We start from the raw sequence: 16,293 nt of genomic DNA, 5'->3' as shown, positions 1-16,293 counted from the left end.
GTTACTGTACCCAAGATGCTCATGGACCAGATCACAGGTGTAAATAAGATCTCAGTTCCTGAATGTGGGATTCAGATGTTCCTCTATGTGACACTAGCAGGTTCAGAATTTTTCCTTCTAGCCTCCATGGCCTATGATCGCTACATGGCCATTTGCCATCCTCTCCATTACCCTGTCCTCATGAACCACAGGGTGTGTCTCTTCCTGGCATCTGGCTGCTGGTTTCTGGGCTCAGTGGATGGCTTCTTGTTTACTCCCATCACCATGACCTTCCCCTTCTGCAGATCCCGGGAGATCCATCATTTCTTCTGTGAAGTTCCTGCTGTATTAAAGCTTTCCTGCTCAGACACCTCCCTCTATGAGATTTTCATGTACCTGTGTTGTGTCCTCATGCTCCTCATTCCTGTGACAATCATTTCAGGCTCTTATTACTTTATCCTCCGCACCATTCACAGGATGAACTCAGCAGAGGGTCGGAAGAAGGCATTTGCAACTTGTTCCTCCCACATGACTGTGGTCATCCTCTTTTATGGGGCTGCCATATACACATATATGCTTCCCAACTCCTACCACACACCTGAGAAGGACATGATGGTATCTGTCTTTTACACCATACTCACTCCTGTACTAAACCCTTTAATCTATAGTCTAAGGAATAAGGATGTTATGGGGGCTCTGAAGAAAATGTTGAACATGGGAATTGTTTTTCAAGAAACTATAAAGTAAGAAACTTTGTATTAATTTGTTTTGCCTTCTCTTTACATTTCATAAGTTTAGATTCTTATGCCAACAGCACCGCTTAGAATTTTATACTATGATATCTCATTTTCACACCTTTTTAGAGAAGTCCTTCCTTGAACGAGAAAACTCTCAAATTCTCCAATCCTTCTCCACTCAAAATGCATTATACAATTATACTGTATCAATGTTATTTACTGAAGCTGATAACTGCACTATGACTTTGTAGATGAATATATATATTCTTTGGAAACCCATAATAACAATGTTTAAAGGAAAAAAGTTACAAGATGCTATGAAATTGATTAAATGGGGGATAATGAAGCAAAAACTATAGAATATTAACAACTGGGGATTCTGAGGAAAGGGTATGTGGTTTGTACTATTCTTATTCGTGCTACTTTTCTATAAATAAACACTTACTCAACATAAACAGCTAAAGTATCAATCCTCACTCCTTTATTGAATTTGTCTTCTGCTTTGTGGCAATGTAAATGGCATAATACCTAAGAAAACACGCTCATTTTAATGTGGTTAATTATTACTGCCCAACTTTATATGGCCTTCTTTGTTCCACGTGGGTGAATTCTGAAGGCATTTAGTGGAGGTTAATTGTTCTCTGCAAGTAGTAGGTTTAGAATGCAGAACTGCACAAAGGACAGAGGGAAATATATAAATTCAAAGTGGCAGAAAGATTTAGAGAAGATTCCTCCATGGGGTGGCATCTGAACCAAGTTTTGAAGTATGTAATTTATTACACAAGAAGAGGCAGGATATCAAATTTCAAACTCATTTATTTATTCAATTATTCAATTAATATTTCCTATACTATACCATAATCCAAAATAAAAGCTAAATGAGAGTAAAATCTGACTACTACACGGCTGCTGTTCCCAAGGGATCTGGATCTGTAGCTGTAGTTTCACACACAAATGGGTGCTATAAAGTATTTGCTGTGTCTTGATGTTCATGAAGAATGGGCACAGCTCATAAAGAGATATCAGTTCTATCTGTGACATGTAAGTTGGGTAAAATAAAAGGTTGAGAGCAGCCCCTGGAATTCAGTGTTGAATGGTGACCAGATGTTAACTTCAGATGAGTACAAACAACTGGAGGAGAGGGAGGGGATTGTTCAAGGACACAGAAAAAGAAGAGCACAAAGGTCAGACAGTTTACCAAGGAGGAGAGGAAAATGTTCCAATGGCTCCTCCTTTCCTGCCTTACTTTATAGACTAATTTCTTGACCTTCTGTGATCCAGTTTTACAAATATCAACCAAACAATGAGATTATTCTTTGTGAAATGTTAAATCAGTGGAAATCAACTGGGAAGTTTAACATTGAGATGGGAAGATGAGGTGAGTGAGAATGAGAATTGAATGGTGTTTTGTTACTACTATTCAGCTGCTAAGTCATGTCTGATTCTTTGTGATCCCGTGGACTGCAGCACATCAGGATTCCTTGTCCTTCACTATCTCCTGGAGTGTGTTCAAACTCAAATCCATTGAGTTGGCAATGCTACCAACCATCTCATCCTGTCACTCCCTTTACCTCTTGCCCTCAATCTTTCCCAGAATCAAGGTCTTTCCCAATGAGTCAGCTCTTTGCATCAGGTGGCCAAAGTATTGGAGCTTTAGCTTCAGCATCACTCCCTCCAATGAATATTCAGGGTTGATTTCCTTTAGGATTCACTGGTTTGATATTCTTGCAATCCAAGAGACTCTCAAGAATCTTCTCAAGTGCCACAGTTTGAAAATATCAATTCTTCGGGCTCAATCTTCTTTATGATCCAATTCATATCCATGGCCTTTTCTGATAGCTCAGTTGGTAAAGAACCTGCCTGCAATGCAGGAGACACTGGTTCGATTTCTGGGTCGGGAAGATCCTCTGGAGAAGGGTAGGCTACCCACTCCAGTGTTCTTGGGTTTCCCTTGTGGTTCAGCTGGTAAAAAATGCAGGAGACCTGAGTTTGATCCCTGGGTTGGGAAGATCCCCTGGAGAAGGAAAAGACTACACACTCCAGTATTCTGGCCTGGAGAATTCCACAGACCGTATAGTCCATGGAGTCATAAAAAGTCAGACACAACCGATCGACTTTCATTTTCACTTTTCTCATATCCATACATGACTGCTAGAAAACCATAGCTTTCACCACATGAACCTTTGTTGGCAAAGTGATGTCTCTGCTATTTAATACACTGTCTGAGTTTGTCATAGCTTTTCTTCTAAGGAGCAAACATCTTTTAATTTCATGGTTGCAGTCACCATCTGTAGTGATTTTGAAGCACAAGAAAATAAAATGGATCACTGTTTTCATTTTTTCTCTTGTTATTTGGCACAAAGTGATGGAAAAAGATGCCATGAACTTAGTTTCTTGAGTACTGAGTTTTAAATGAGATTTTTCACTCTCCTCTTTCACCTTCATCAAGAGGCACTTTAATTCCTCTTCACGTTCTGCCATTAAGATAGTATCATCTGCATGCCTGAGGTTGTTGATATTTTTCCTGGAAATTGTGATTCTAGTTTGTAACTCATTCAACCTGACATTTTGCATGATGTACTCTGCATACAAATTAAATAAGCAGGGTTAAATTATACAGTCTTGACATACTCCTTTCCCAATTTTGAACCAGTTAATTGTTGCATGTCCGATTCTAGCCGTTGCTTCTTGACTTGACTACAGGTTTCACAGGAGAAATATGAGGTGGTCTGGTAGTCATATCTTTTTAAGAATTTTCCACAGTTTGTTGTGGTCCACACAGTCAAAGGCTTTATTGTTGTCAGTGAAGCAGAAGTAGATGTTTTCCTGGAATTCCCTTGCTTTCTCTATGATCTAGAGAACGTTGGCAATTTAATCTCTGGTTCCTCTGCCTTTTCTACACCCAGCTTGTGTATCTGGAGGTTGCTGGTTCTCAAACTGCTGAAGCCTAGTTTGAAGGATTTCGAGCAACACCTCGCTAGCATGTGCGAGGTGCAATTTTAAGATAGTTTGAACATTCTTTAGCATTGCCCTTCTTTGGGATTGGGATGAAAACTGACCTTTTCCAGTCCTGTGGTGGCCACTGCTGCATTTTACAAATTTGCTGCTATATTCAGTGTAGCACTTTAACAGCATGGTCTTTTAGGATTAGAAATAGCTCCAGAGGAATTCCATCACTTTCACTAACTTTGTATGTAGTAATGCTTTCTAAGGCCCACTTAACTTCACATTCTAGGATGTCTGGCTCTGGCTGAGTGGCCACACCATCGTGGCTATCTGGGTCACGAAGACCTTTTTTGTGTAGTTTTTCTGTGTATTCTTAATCTCTTCTGCTCACTAGGTCCTTATAATTTTTGCCCTTTATTGTGCCTATCCTTGCACAAAATTTTCCCTCACTATCTCCAATTTTCTTGAAGAGATCTCTAGACTTTCCCATTCTATTTTTTTTCTCTACTTCTTTGCATTGTTCACTTAATAAAGCTTTCTTATTTCTCCTTGATATTCTCTGGAGCTCTGTATTCAGACGGGTATATCTTTCCCTTTCTCCCTTGTCTTTTACTTATCTTCCTTTCTCAACTATTTATAGAGCCTCCTCAGAAAACCATTCTGCCTTCTTGCATTTCATTTTCTTTGGGATGATTTTGGTCACTGCCTCCTGTACAATGTTATGAACCTCCATCATAGTTCTTCAGGCACTCCATCAACCAGATCTAACCCCTTGAATTTATTTGTCACCTCCACTGTATAATCATAAGGGATATGATTTAGGTCATATCTGAATGGTCTAGTGGTTTTCCCTACTTTCTTCAAATTAGGCCTGAATTTTGCAATAAGTCACTCATGATCTGAGCCACAGTGTAGGGAACGATCAAATTAGCCAAGATAGCATGCTCAGGCTCTCTCACCCCACATTTTATAAAAAATGACTATGTAACAGCTGAGATCATTTATATCACTGTGCATGCACATCACAAGGAACTCACTTGGTCATGAGCTACTTTATGCTGTAGGGATATACGGGCTCCACCTAGAAAGAGGGGGAATTACTGCTGTAACACAGCTGTGTCCATTGGGTCAGCCACAAGATGAGAGAATATTGCGTGTCTGCTGCTACAACTGCTGTGTCAGCCAGGAGAGAATAAACGTGTCTGCAGTTCCTATGGTTCCTGGCTCCTCGAGTCTTCTTCTGACCTCTTAGCTCACTCCTTACCTGCCCTGGGTTCAGCAAATAGTGCAGACAGTGTGAACAGCAGACAACTGCCGTAACGTACAGGATCAGCAATACCACTGATGCAGCAAGCAGGGTCAGCAATATGCACAGTCATCTCTAGGTCTTGTTTTTGCTGACTGTATAGAGATTCTCCATCTTTGGCTCCAAAGAATATAATCGGTCTGCTTTCAGTGTTGATCATTTGGTGATGTTCATGTCCAGAATTATCTCTTGTGTTGTTTCAAGAGAGTGTTTTCTATGACCAATGTGTTCTCTTGGCAAAACTCTGTTAGCCTTTGTTCTGCTTGACGGTGTACTCCAAGGTCAAGCTTACTTGTTTCTCCAGGTATCTCTTGACTTCCTACTTTTGCATTCCAATCCCCTATGATGACAAAAACATCTTTTTTTGGCATTAGCTCTAGAAGGTCTTGGAGGTCTTCATAGTACTGTTCAACTTCAGCTTCTTGAGTGTTAGTGGTTGGGGCATAAACTTGGATTGCTGTGATGTCGAATGGTTTGCCTTGGAAATAAACCAAGATCATTCATTGTTTTTGAGATCACACCCAAGTACTGCTTTTCAACTATTTTATTGACTATGAAGGCTACTCCATTTCTTCTAGGGCATTCTTGACCACAGTGGTAAATATAATGTTCATTTGAACTAAATTCACCCATTCCTATCCATTATTAATTCACTGATTCCTAGAATGTCAGTCTTCACTCTTGCCATCTCCTGCTTGACTATGCCCAATTTACCTTGATTCGTGGTCCTACCATTCCAGGTACCTATGCAATATTATTCTTTACTGCATCAGACTTTACTTTCACCACCAGACACACCCACAGGTAAGTGTCATTTCTGCTTTGGCCCAGTCTCTTCATTCTTTTTGGAGCTATTTCTCCTCTATTCCCTGGTATCTTATTGAGCATCTTCTGAGGCAGGAGTCTCATCTTCCATTGACATATCTTTTTGCATTTTCATACTGTTCATGAGATTCTCAAAGCAAGAACACTGGAGTGGTTTGCCATTCCCTCCTCTGGTGGACTACATTTTCTCAGAACTCTCCTCTATGACCTATCCACTTTGGGTGACTCTGCGTATCATGGCTCATAGCTTCATTGAATTACACAAACCCCTTTGCCACAACAAGGCTGTGTTCTATGAAGCGGGAATAGTGTTTCTCTATTAGTAAGTGGCATGCATTATGCTTTGACAACAGAAGAATCCCAATGGAGAAGATTTGGAGTAAGAGGCGCCTTGTTGAACCTGTGGCATAAAGCCATAGACATGGTTGCATGTATTCTCATTTTCCAACTGGCTATGTCCAGCTTGTGGTTTTAAAAATGCATATTCCTTTTTCCTCTTGATACAAATAATTAATGACTGTAAAATAAATATATCCCAGTGTTTTTGGAAACAATTTCAGAAAATAAGTTTGCAATATTTCTATTGTAGTGAAAACAAATGGGTAAAATATGCGTTTTGAACTTAAAGTAATTGAGAAGTGTATTCATCACCCCTTAATTTGCTCAACTACAATAATCCACATTTGATAGCTCTATTTACAACATAAACATAGGAGACAAAATAAAACAAAATGTGGTGTGGAATTATATTCTTCCAAAGATTTCTTTCCCTCTACCAAACTGAAGAAAAGTGTTTAAAATTGTATTTTAAGAAAATGAAATTATCTTTTTAGATAATGTGTCTGAAATACAATTTTCCAAAATCCCTGCTAATAATAATTTGTAAGAACTATGTAATGGAAAATTCTTCATAAAAATATCAATTATATATAATATTTAATAATCAAAATTCTTAGACACAGAGAACCAGTTGCTACTCAAAATTTCTTTTATATAGAGTTAAAAATTGAAATGGAAGAACTTTTGGCACTCAAATCCATTCGCTTACCATGCTACATAGGTAGCTGTCTTCTGAAGTTATTTAAAATTTTCAAACTTCTTATTTATTCATGTTTTTATGATAGGAATGACAGCATTTCACATTTGGGCAAATGAATCACTTAAATTCCATGTTAACAAGGCATCAGCCTTCTCCTTCTTATAAAGTACATAAAGGAATGTGATTGGAATTCTTCATCCAAATATAGGAATTAGTCAACTTGGATTAAATAGAGAAGCATGCATCATTTTCATAAATCTTCTGCTTTCTTTAATGTGTTCAAAGAGTGAAATCTGAAGAAACAGACGATCTAAATCATTTTCTAAGAATGGCTAAAAGAAAGGGGTTTATTAAACATAATTAGAGACATTAATTTGCCAACAAAGGTCCGTCTAGTCAAGGCTATGGTTTTTCCTGTGGTCATGTATGGATGTGAGAGTTGGACTGTGAAGAAGGCTGAGCGCCGAAGAATTGATGCTTTTGAACTGTGGTGTTGGAGAAGACTCTTGAGAGTCCCTTGGACTGCAAGGAGATCCAACCTGTCCATTCTGAAGGAGATCATCCCTGGGATTTCTTTGGAAGGGATGATGCTAAAGCTGAAACTCCAGTACTTTGGCCACCTCATGCAAAGTGTTGACTCATTGGAGAAGACTGTGATGCTGGGAGAGATTGAGGGCAGGAGGAGAAGGGGATGACAGAGGATGAGCTGGCTGGATGGCATCACTGACTCGATGGAAGTGAGTCTGAGTGAACTCTGGGAGTTGGTGATGGACAGGGAGGCCTGGCGTGCTGCGACTCATGGGGTCGCAAAGAGTCGGACACGACTGAGCGAATGAACTGAACTGAACTGAGAGACATTAAAACTGACGTGCATAGTTTTGATTGCCTTTTCACCTCTTAGGCTATTATCTGTAAACAAATGTTTTCTGTCCTGCTTGACACTGTCTTTGAAAAATGTAGACCTCTATCTAATGTCATGACCAGAAATGTGGAGTCCTATAATTCACACTTCTTTTTAAAGAAACAAATCAAACATTGACCTCCAACATGCTTTTTTAGCTCAGTAAGTTGTTTCAAGTATCTTACTACTTCAGTGCATGGAACTGGATCATATTCCAAAAGATGGATTTGTCAGTAACTTTGAATTAAATAGCCTAATAATGGACTTGGTGATGCCATTGTTCAATCATAGTAACTGTTATTTGAAAAACAATTGTCTCATACAAACACCTTTCTTCACATATATTACTTTCAGAGGACAGAATCCCAAGTAAATCGGTTCAAATAATCAATGATTTTTGAATTTTAATACAAAGTATTAATCTGCATGCTATGAAATTCTAATTTATAATTTAGACTAATTAGCCCCTCACTTCCTGAAAAGAAAGAGGATAGGTTTCATACATCCCCACTGTGTTGGCACTTCGATCCTGTCTTTCATACGTGGCTTATCTTCTGTTTCTCTCTGTAATCAGAGTGTGCCACCTATCCCTCTGCCTTCTAGATTGGCCAGTGAGAGACTCCAGAAGGAGATTGAAGGGTAGCAGCAGACTCAGGTCTGAATACTGTTTCAGCACTTTCTCTGCTCACCTGTGACTGGCAGTGACCAAGCTCCCCCAGCTCAGGCCCAGGTCTCACCAGTGGTCCTACCCTCTGCAGCTTCAACTACTGTAGATCCTGGAAATGGTTAATTCTTCCATTGCTTCTTGGAACCAGGGCTGGAGAGAATTTCCTTTTGTTGATGTCTTTGAGTCATTCTCCATCCCTAGATAAAAATCTTTTCTACTTATATCCTGATGTAATTATTCATCAATATTAGCTACACTTTGCATGTTTTCCCCAACATATCAATTCAATCGAGGTTATATCTTTGGATTTTTCTGACAAATTTTGATTTAGATTCTTTCCAAAGCTTTTTATTTAGTTTTTCCATGTTCACTGTTCTAGAGTATTTCTTAAGCTCTGAATTAGTTAATTAAAAGATTACACCTTTTGACTCCATTTCTGTCTGACTAATTTCATTTATGTACCATTATTATTAATCTTTTATTATATATGTAATGTCTTTCTAAAAAGTGAGATTTCAACATATGCCTATATTTTTCTGTGTTTTGTAGATTTTTATGGTGTCAATTATTTTTGGTTTGGAAATGCCTATTTTGTTTACAAAGGCCTTTTCCATTCCATTACTGTAGAAGTTGTCTTCTACATTCTTTTCAGGTTAAAAAAATACATACAACTTTTTCATCAGCATGTAATATTTTTAGTATATTATGAGATAGACCTGCAATTTTATTTTTTCAATGTTATATTACTAGAAATATTACCTTGTCAATGATTCAATTAATTTCCACATAAAACACACTCACACATTCATTTATCCCCACAACATACTGTGGCATATAAGGGACCCAGAATTTACTCAACTACCTTGTGGGTGACTTCACAGCTAGTGGTACATTGAGAAGACCATATCAATGTTAACACATCATCCCCAAACTTCAGTAACAGCTGTTCTGCCTCAGCACAAACCAAGTCAGGGACACTTCTGACCAACCCTGTTTTTCAACAATGGTAACCAAAAGGACAGCATTTGCTGAAGAAGGAGGGGGCGGGGAAGCGGTATCCCAGAAATCAAATGAAGCTAGGGTTCTAAGCAAGGTGGAGGAATCTATGGTACTCACCTCAAGCCATTGCTTAACAAAGATGGATACTGAAAATTAATCATTATATTTGGAAATGTTAATGTCGTTGTGGCCTTTGGGAAGTGGACTCAGAGTAGGGATGGGTACAACAGTCTAATCAGAATGAATTTAAGAGAAAATGGGAGGAGAGGAATTAAAGAGGAAATGGCTTCATTCAGTGATGTTTCAGGGACCAGATACATACCCCATAGACAACAAGTCAACCTGTAGCTGTTTCACAAGGCCTATAGGGAGTTTTATTCAGGGAAAAGCTTCACCTTGTATAACACCTGAAGATTCTAAACCCAGTGAATTATAGCTTTTCTTTACCTGGAGCCTCTTTCCATGCTCCCCTTCATGGTGACATTACCCCTCAACTCTCACCACTTATCCAGTGTCAACTTCATTTTCTTCCCCAAATTTCTAGAAGACACTAACATCCTTCTCTCTGGGCCTCCTGTTTATCCTTTGCACTTGGAATACCCATCCTGCCTGTTCTCTCGTTTACATATATATTTTTCAGGTATGCCACCTGTCCCTCAGCATCAGCTTCACACCCTTCCCTAGAGAGCTCGTCTATCCACAGAGTATCCTCTGGCCAGATCCCTCATCTAAGACTCCTTGTCCAGACTCCTTGACCAAAAGTATATACATCTGCTCATCTGCCAGCAAGGTACTAGAAGACAGAATTCTTGTGGGTAATTTGTTCAGCTTTGACTCCATTTTCTTGCTTTCCTCTCAACTTCAGTGTTTATTAAGTGGATGAAGGAACTGTTCTTCAGAGAAAACTTGTTCTCTTAAAAGGTACCTCTTCATTGCTGTTAAGACCACATCAGTCTTGCTCTTCTGGGAATAAAATAGGCAGAGAAATGGAACATTTAAGATCTTTACCGCCCTCTCTTGCCAATGGAGATGGAGACATTATCTTGTATCTGAACTGGGCACTCCCTGGTGAACTGGGACAGAGTATGTCCTGTGTCTCTGGGAATAATTTCAGAGTGCTCAGTGACCTCTCAGTGTTGAAATATCCTGCCTTATTGGTATCTCTGTCCCGTCATCTCTGTCCTCTGCAGCCAAACCCCCTGTTGACTATAAAGCAACCCTCCATCCGGTCAGCAGCTCTGTTAGGCAGCCTGTTGACAACGCATGCTCCCCTCAGGTTCTTTCCCTTCTCCAGTACTCCTTGTCTCTATAGAAAAATTCTCCTTCAGGCCTTGTGCTTGCTGTGTATGGTGGCTACCAGTCTTGGGAAGAGCTCTGAGCCCAATGCAGGTACATGAGCAGCCTTAGCATCCACACCGAGCAACTGTCCAGATCTTAGAGGAGGTGTTTGTCCAAGTCTCCCAACATCCATTTTACAGCAGTGAGAACAGGTCCCATGACTATCCAGATTGGAAAAGGAGCTACGTCAGGCCCTGAGGGGACCCATACTGGTCGGTCAGTGCTGTCATCTAGTGGTTTTGAGGGTTAGTGCTGCTGATACTCCAGGCAAAGCCTGACTCTGCAACCTCCCAAGAGCAGCCTGTTTCTCAGAGGAAAATGCTGCAGGTAGGACTGAGAGTATTTTGTCCTAGTTCTATGTCTCTTCTCTTCTGAATTTCAAATTTCCAGCTGTTTCAAGGAAACTGTTTCCCTTAATTCGTGACTAAATCAACAATGTCCTTGGATTTCAAACCATTGCTTTCATAGCCTGTCTTTACCATTTATTCACCGAGTAAATTTAACAAATCATTGACCTCTCTTAGTCTCAAGTATTGGATGAAAAAATATCTCCTGTAAGACTCGGTTTCCTTAACTGTAAAAATGAGAACATATTCTTAATATATAGGTGTGTTGTAGGAATTTAATTTAATACTGCACATGAAAAGATTTTGAGGCTATTTAAAAATTACCCAAGCAGTATAAGCATCCACATTTAAAAGATCTAACCTAGTCTGTCCTGGACTCTCCTGAAATTTGGCCAAAGCCCTCATCTACACCTCCTTGTCCAGGCTCCTTGACCAAAAGTATGTACATCTCATCTGCCAGTAAGGTACTAGGGGCAGAAGTCCTGCAGGTAATTTGTTCAGCTTTGACTCCATTTCCTTGCTTTCCTCTCAACTTTAGTATTTATTAAATAGATGAAGGAACTGTTCTCCAGAGAAAAATTGTTCTCTTAAAAGGTACTCATCTGTCTTTATAAAAACACTAGGAAATCATCATTATTATTATTCCAGTCCCCTTCTTGGAGGAGACAGAATTGAAACACAGAAAGTTGAAGTTACTTGCCCAAGGCCACCCTTCCAGCTTGTGCTCAGAAAGATCCAGAATCAGGGCAATTCTTGAGCAGAAAGATGTTATCTTGTTGTCCACACAAAAACCACCAGTACTGTGAATTTTCATGGTCCTTATCCACCAAGCCCCGTACCTCCCCTATGTTTCCTTATCACCCTACATTGAATCAACCATACAACCTGACTTTGAAGGGAAAGATAAGCCAGAAAACTTGAAACTTTTCTGAAACCATTGGTAGCATCTGTGAACCCATGCCCCAATAAATCTTACTTCTGAGCCCCAGTAGTGCTCAACACTTGTAGCAGAATTTTCTTTTATTTCAGCACTAGGTTTAATTCAATTAAAAGCATATTCACTTCATTTTTTTCTTCAGTATTAAAAAAAAAAACTGAACAAAATAGATGGATAACACAGATAAAGGAGATTCATATTTTTTGTCCAACCTTGGCAGATGTGAACTGTGTATCTTTAGGAGTGCACAGTTGATGCGATTTCTCTTGAATGTTCCCTCATCCCCAAAATGAGATAGAATCTGTGTTTTATGCAACATACCTGATGTGAAGAGCAGACTCTTTGGAAAAGACCCTGATGATGGGAAATATTGAGGGCAAGAGGAGAAGGGGGCGACAGAGGATGAGATAGTTGGATGGCATCACTGACTCAATGGATGTGAATTTGAGCAAACTCAGGGAGATAATGAAGGACAGGGAAGCCTGGTGTGCTGCAGTTCATGGGGTCACAAAGAGTCGGACACCACTTAGCAACTGAACAACAACAACAAGTGTGCTATTCCATTGTATACAATTTAATGTTACTCAGCAAAAAAATGAACAAAACTGGGTCATTTGTGGTGATGTGGATGAACTTGAATATGTCATACAGAGTGCAGTAAATCAGAAAGAGAAAAGCAAGCATTGTATATTACCACAACACACATATATGGAATCTAGAAAAATACTAGATGAACCTATTTTCAGGGCAGGAAAAAAGACACAGACTTAGAGAACTAATTTGTGGACACAAGAAGCAAAAGAGAGGGAGGAACAAATTGAGAGAGGTAGCATTGATATATATATTGTACCATGTGTAAAATAGATAGCTACTGAGAAGTTGCAGTAGAGCACAGGAGCTCAGCTCAGTGCTCTGTGATGACCTAGAGGAGTGGAATGGTGAAGTGAAAGGAAAGCTCAAGAGGGAGGGGATATATGTATACATATAGCTGATTCACTTTGTTGTATAGAAAAACTAACAAACACTGTAAAGCAATTATATTCCAAATAAATAAATAAATAATGACTACATAAAGAAAAATCTTTTAAAAAATGGAACCTAACATTAATTAGTGATAAAACATTACTGTTTAGAAATTTAGTCTTCAATATATTTTGTTTTCATTTTCTCCATGTGTGCTAAGTTACTTCAGTGGTGTCCAACTCTGTGCGACCCTATGGACTGTAGCTTGCCAGGTTTCTCAAGGCAAAGATACTGGAATGGGTTGTCATGCCCTTCTCCAGGAATCTTCCCAACCCAGGATCAAACCCATGTCTCTTACATCTACTGTGTTGACAGGCAGATTCTTTACCACTAGCACAACATGCGGAGGAAGCAATGGCACCCCACTCCAGTACTTTTGCCTAGAAAATCCCATGGACGGAGGAGCCTGGTAGGCTGCAGTCCATGGGGTCGCTAGAGTTGAACACGACTGAGCGACTTCACTTTCACTTTTCACTTTCATGCATTGGAGAAGGAAATGGCAACCCACTCAGTGTTCTTGCCTGGAGAATCTCAGGGACGGGGAAGCCTGGTGGGCTGCCGTCTATGGGGTCTCACAGAGTCAGACACGACTGAAGCGACTTAGCAGCAGCAGCACAAAATGGGAAACCACTTTTTCCCCATAATATTTATTATTTAATGACAAGGAGAATGCAAAGTATACAAAATGTTGCAAAGTATAAGCCAAAATTACTTTCTTTCCTTATTAAGATCAATCTTAGTGCTGTATTTTTCACAGTAGAACCCTCTTAAATCCTGAGCATATTTACAGAATGTAATCTTAGCAAAATTCATTTCATAAGAAAAAAAAAAAAAAAAGATGGAAATCTTACCATGTGAGACAATAGAGTTAGAGCTAACAGGTATTATGCCTAGTTAAATAAGTCAAAGAGAAATACTGTTTGATCTTACTTCTACATGGGATCTAAAACAAAAACAAAAATATAAACTCATAGGAAAGGAGATCAGATTTGTTGTTATCAGAGGTGCATGGGGGCAGAAATCAGTTGAAGAGAGTCAAAAGGAACAAGAAAAATAAGTGCCAGGAATGTAATACACACACCAACAATATTTATGACAGTAGTTAACACTGTTGTATGGTGTCCTTGGGATTCTCCAGACAACAATATTAGAGTGGGTTTCTATTTCCTACTCCAGGGGATCTTCCTGACTCACAGATTGAACCCACATCTCTTACATCTCCAGTAGGGCAGGCTAGTTTTTTACCATCACTGCCACCTGGGAAGCCCCTCATATGATGAAAACCTATACTCTAAGAATTATAATACATTGATGAAGGAAATTGAAGATGGTATAAAGAAATGAAAGATACTCCATGTTCTTGGATAAGCAGAATTAATATCGTTAAATGGCCATATTTCCCAAAGCAATCAAAATTTAATTCTATCATATCAGAAATGCCCGTGGACATTTTTACAGAAATAGAGTAAATAATCTTGAAATTCATATGGGGTCACATAAGATCCCAAAGTACTAAAGCAATCTTGATTAAAAAGAAAAAAAAAAAAGAACAAATCTGGAAGTATCATGTACCCAGACTTCAGAATGTTCTATAAAGCTACAGTAATCGAAAGAGTATGGCAGTGGCACAAAGTATCCACATAGAGCAATGAAACAGAAGAAAGAGCTCAGACACAAACCCACAGACCTATGGTCAATTAACTTACAACAAGAGAGGCAAGAATACACAATGGAGAAAAGACAGTCTCTTCAATAATTGATACTGGGAAAATTAGACAACTATGTGAATAGCAATGAAATTAGAACATTTCCTCACACCACATTAAAAAAAGAAAAAAAGTCCAGTTTGATTAAAGTCCTAAATTTAAGACCTAAAATCATAAAACTCCTAGAAAAAAAAATTGGCAAAACACTCTGACATAAATTATAGCAATATATTTTATATTTGCTCTTAAGGAAAAATAAATGAAAGCAAAAGTAAACAAATGGAAGCTAATAAAAAAGGAGGGAGGCTCAAGGGGGAAGGGATATATGCATAATTATAGCTGGTTCATGCTGTGCTATGGCAAAAACTAACACATACTGTAAAAATTTTTTAAATAATAATAAACAAAACTTCACAAAACACAAACTAAAAACTGGGAGAAAATTTTTGCAAATTGTATGACCTATAAGGGATTAATATACAAAATAAATAAACAGCTCACACAAGTTAACACAAAAAAAAATGACTCAATAAAATAAGTGGGCAGAATAGACATTTTTTTCTGAGAAGACATATAGATGGGCGACAGGCACATGAAAATATGCTCAACATTGCAAATTATTAGAGAATGCAAATCCAAACACACAGTGAGACACCACATCACACCTGTCCAAATGGCTATCAACAAAAACTCTACAAATAACAAATGGTGAGGATATAAAGAGAAAGGAATATGTGAACACTTGTTGGGAATGTAAACTGTATCACTATGGAAAAAAAGTATGGATGTTCCTCAAAAAAACTAAAAATAGAACTACCATATGATCCAGAAATTCTATCCCTGGGTATATATCTAAAAACATGAAAACAATATTCCAAAAGGATACATGTACTTGTGTTCATAGCAGTACTATTTATGATAGCCCAGATAGACAAGCTATCTATGTAATGGGTGAATTTAACTCAGATGACCATTATATCCACTACTGTGGGCAAGAATCCCTTAGAAGAAATGGAGTAGCCATCATAGTAAATAAAAGAGTATAAAATTCAGTACTTAGATGCAATCTCAAAAATGACAGAAAGATCTCTGTTGATTTCCAAGGCAAACCATTCAATATAACAGTAATCGAAGTCAATGCCCTGACCAGTAATGCTGAGGAAGCTGAAGTTGAATGGTTCTATGAAGACCTAAGAGACCTTTTAGAACTAACACCAAAAAAAGTTTTCCGTTTCATTATAGGGGACTGGAATGCAAAAGTAGGAATTCAGGAAACACCTGGAGTAACAGGCAAATTTGGCCTTGGAGTACAAAAAGAAGCAGGGCAAAGGCTAATAGAGTTTTTCCAATAGAACACACTGTCGATAGCAAACACCCTCTTCCAACAGCACAAGAGAAGACTCTACACCTGGACATCCCAGATGGTCAACACCAAAATCAAATTAATTATATTCTTTGCAGCCAAAGATGGAGAAGCTCTATACAGTCAGCAAAAACAAGACTGGGAGCTTACTGTGGCTCAGATCATGAACTCCTTATTGTC

At 38.7% G+C, this 16,293-nt stretch overlaps 1 protein-coding gene across 1 annotated transcript in view; it reads left to right on the top strand.

Moving 5' to 3' along the window:
• The window catches only part of LOC104983847 (olfactory receptor 2T29-like), a gene marked incomplete at its 5' end in the record, with an annotated part of 1,547 nt that extends 821 nt beyond the window's left edge, over positions 1–726 (top strand). The window contains one exon of the mRNA XM_010833373.1: positions 6–726. Coding sequence (XP_010831675.1) covers positions 6–726 — 721 coding nt within the window. The remainder of the gene's footprint in view (positions 1–5) is intronic.
• Between the last annotated feature and the right edge of the window lie 15,567 nt (positions 727–16,293).

This window comes from Bison bison, unplaced genomic scaffold (genome assembly GCF_000754665.1).
Source record: "Bison bison bison isolate TAMUID 2011002044 unplaced genomic scaffold, Bison_UMD1.0 scf7180017863450, whole genome shotgun sequence".
In the NCBI taxonomy this organism is placed as follows: Eukaryota; Metazoa; Chordata; class Mammalia; order Artiodactyla; family Bovidae; genus Bison; species Bison bison.
Note: the sequence above shows the minus strand (reverse complement) of the source record. Positions and strands in the feature narration are given on the sequence as shown.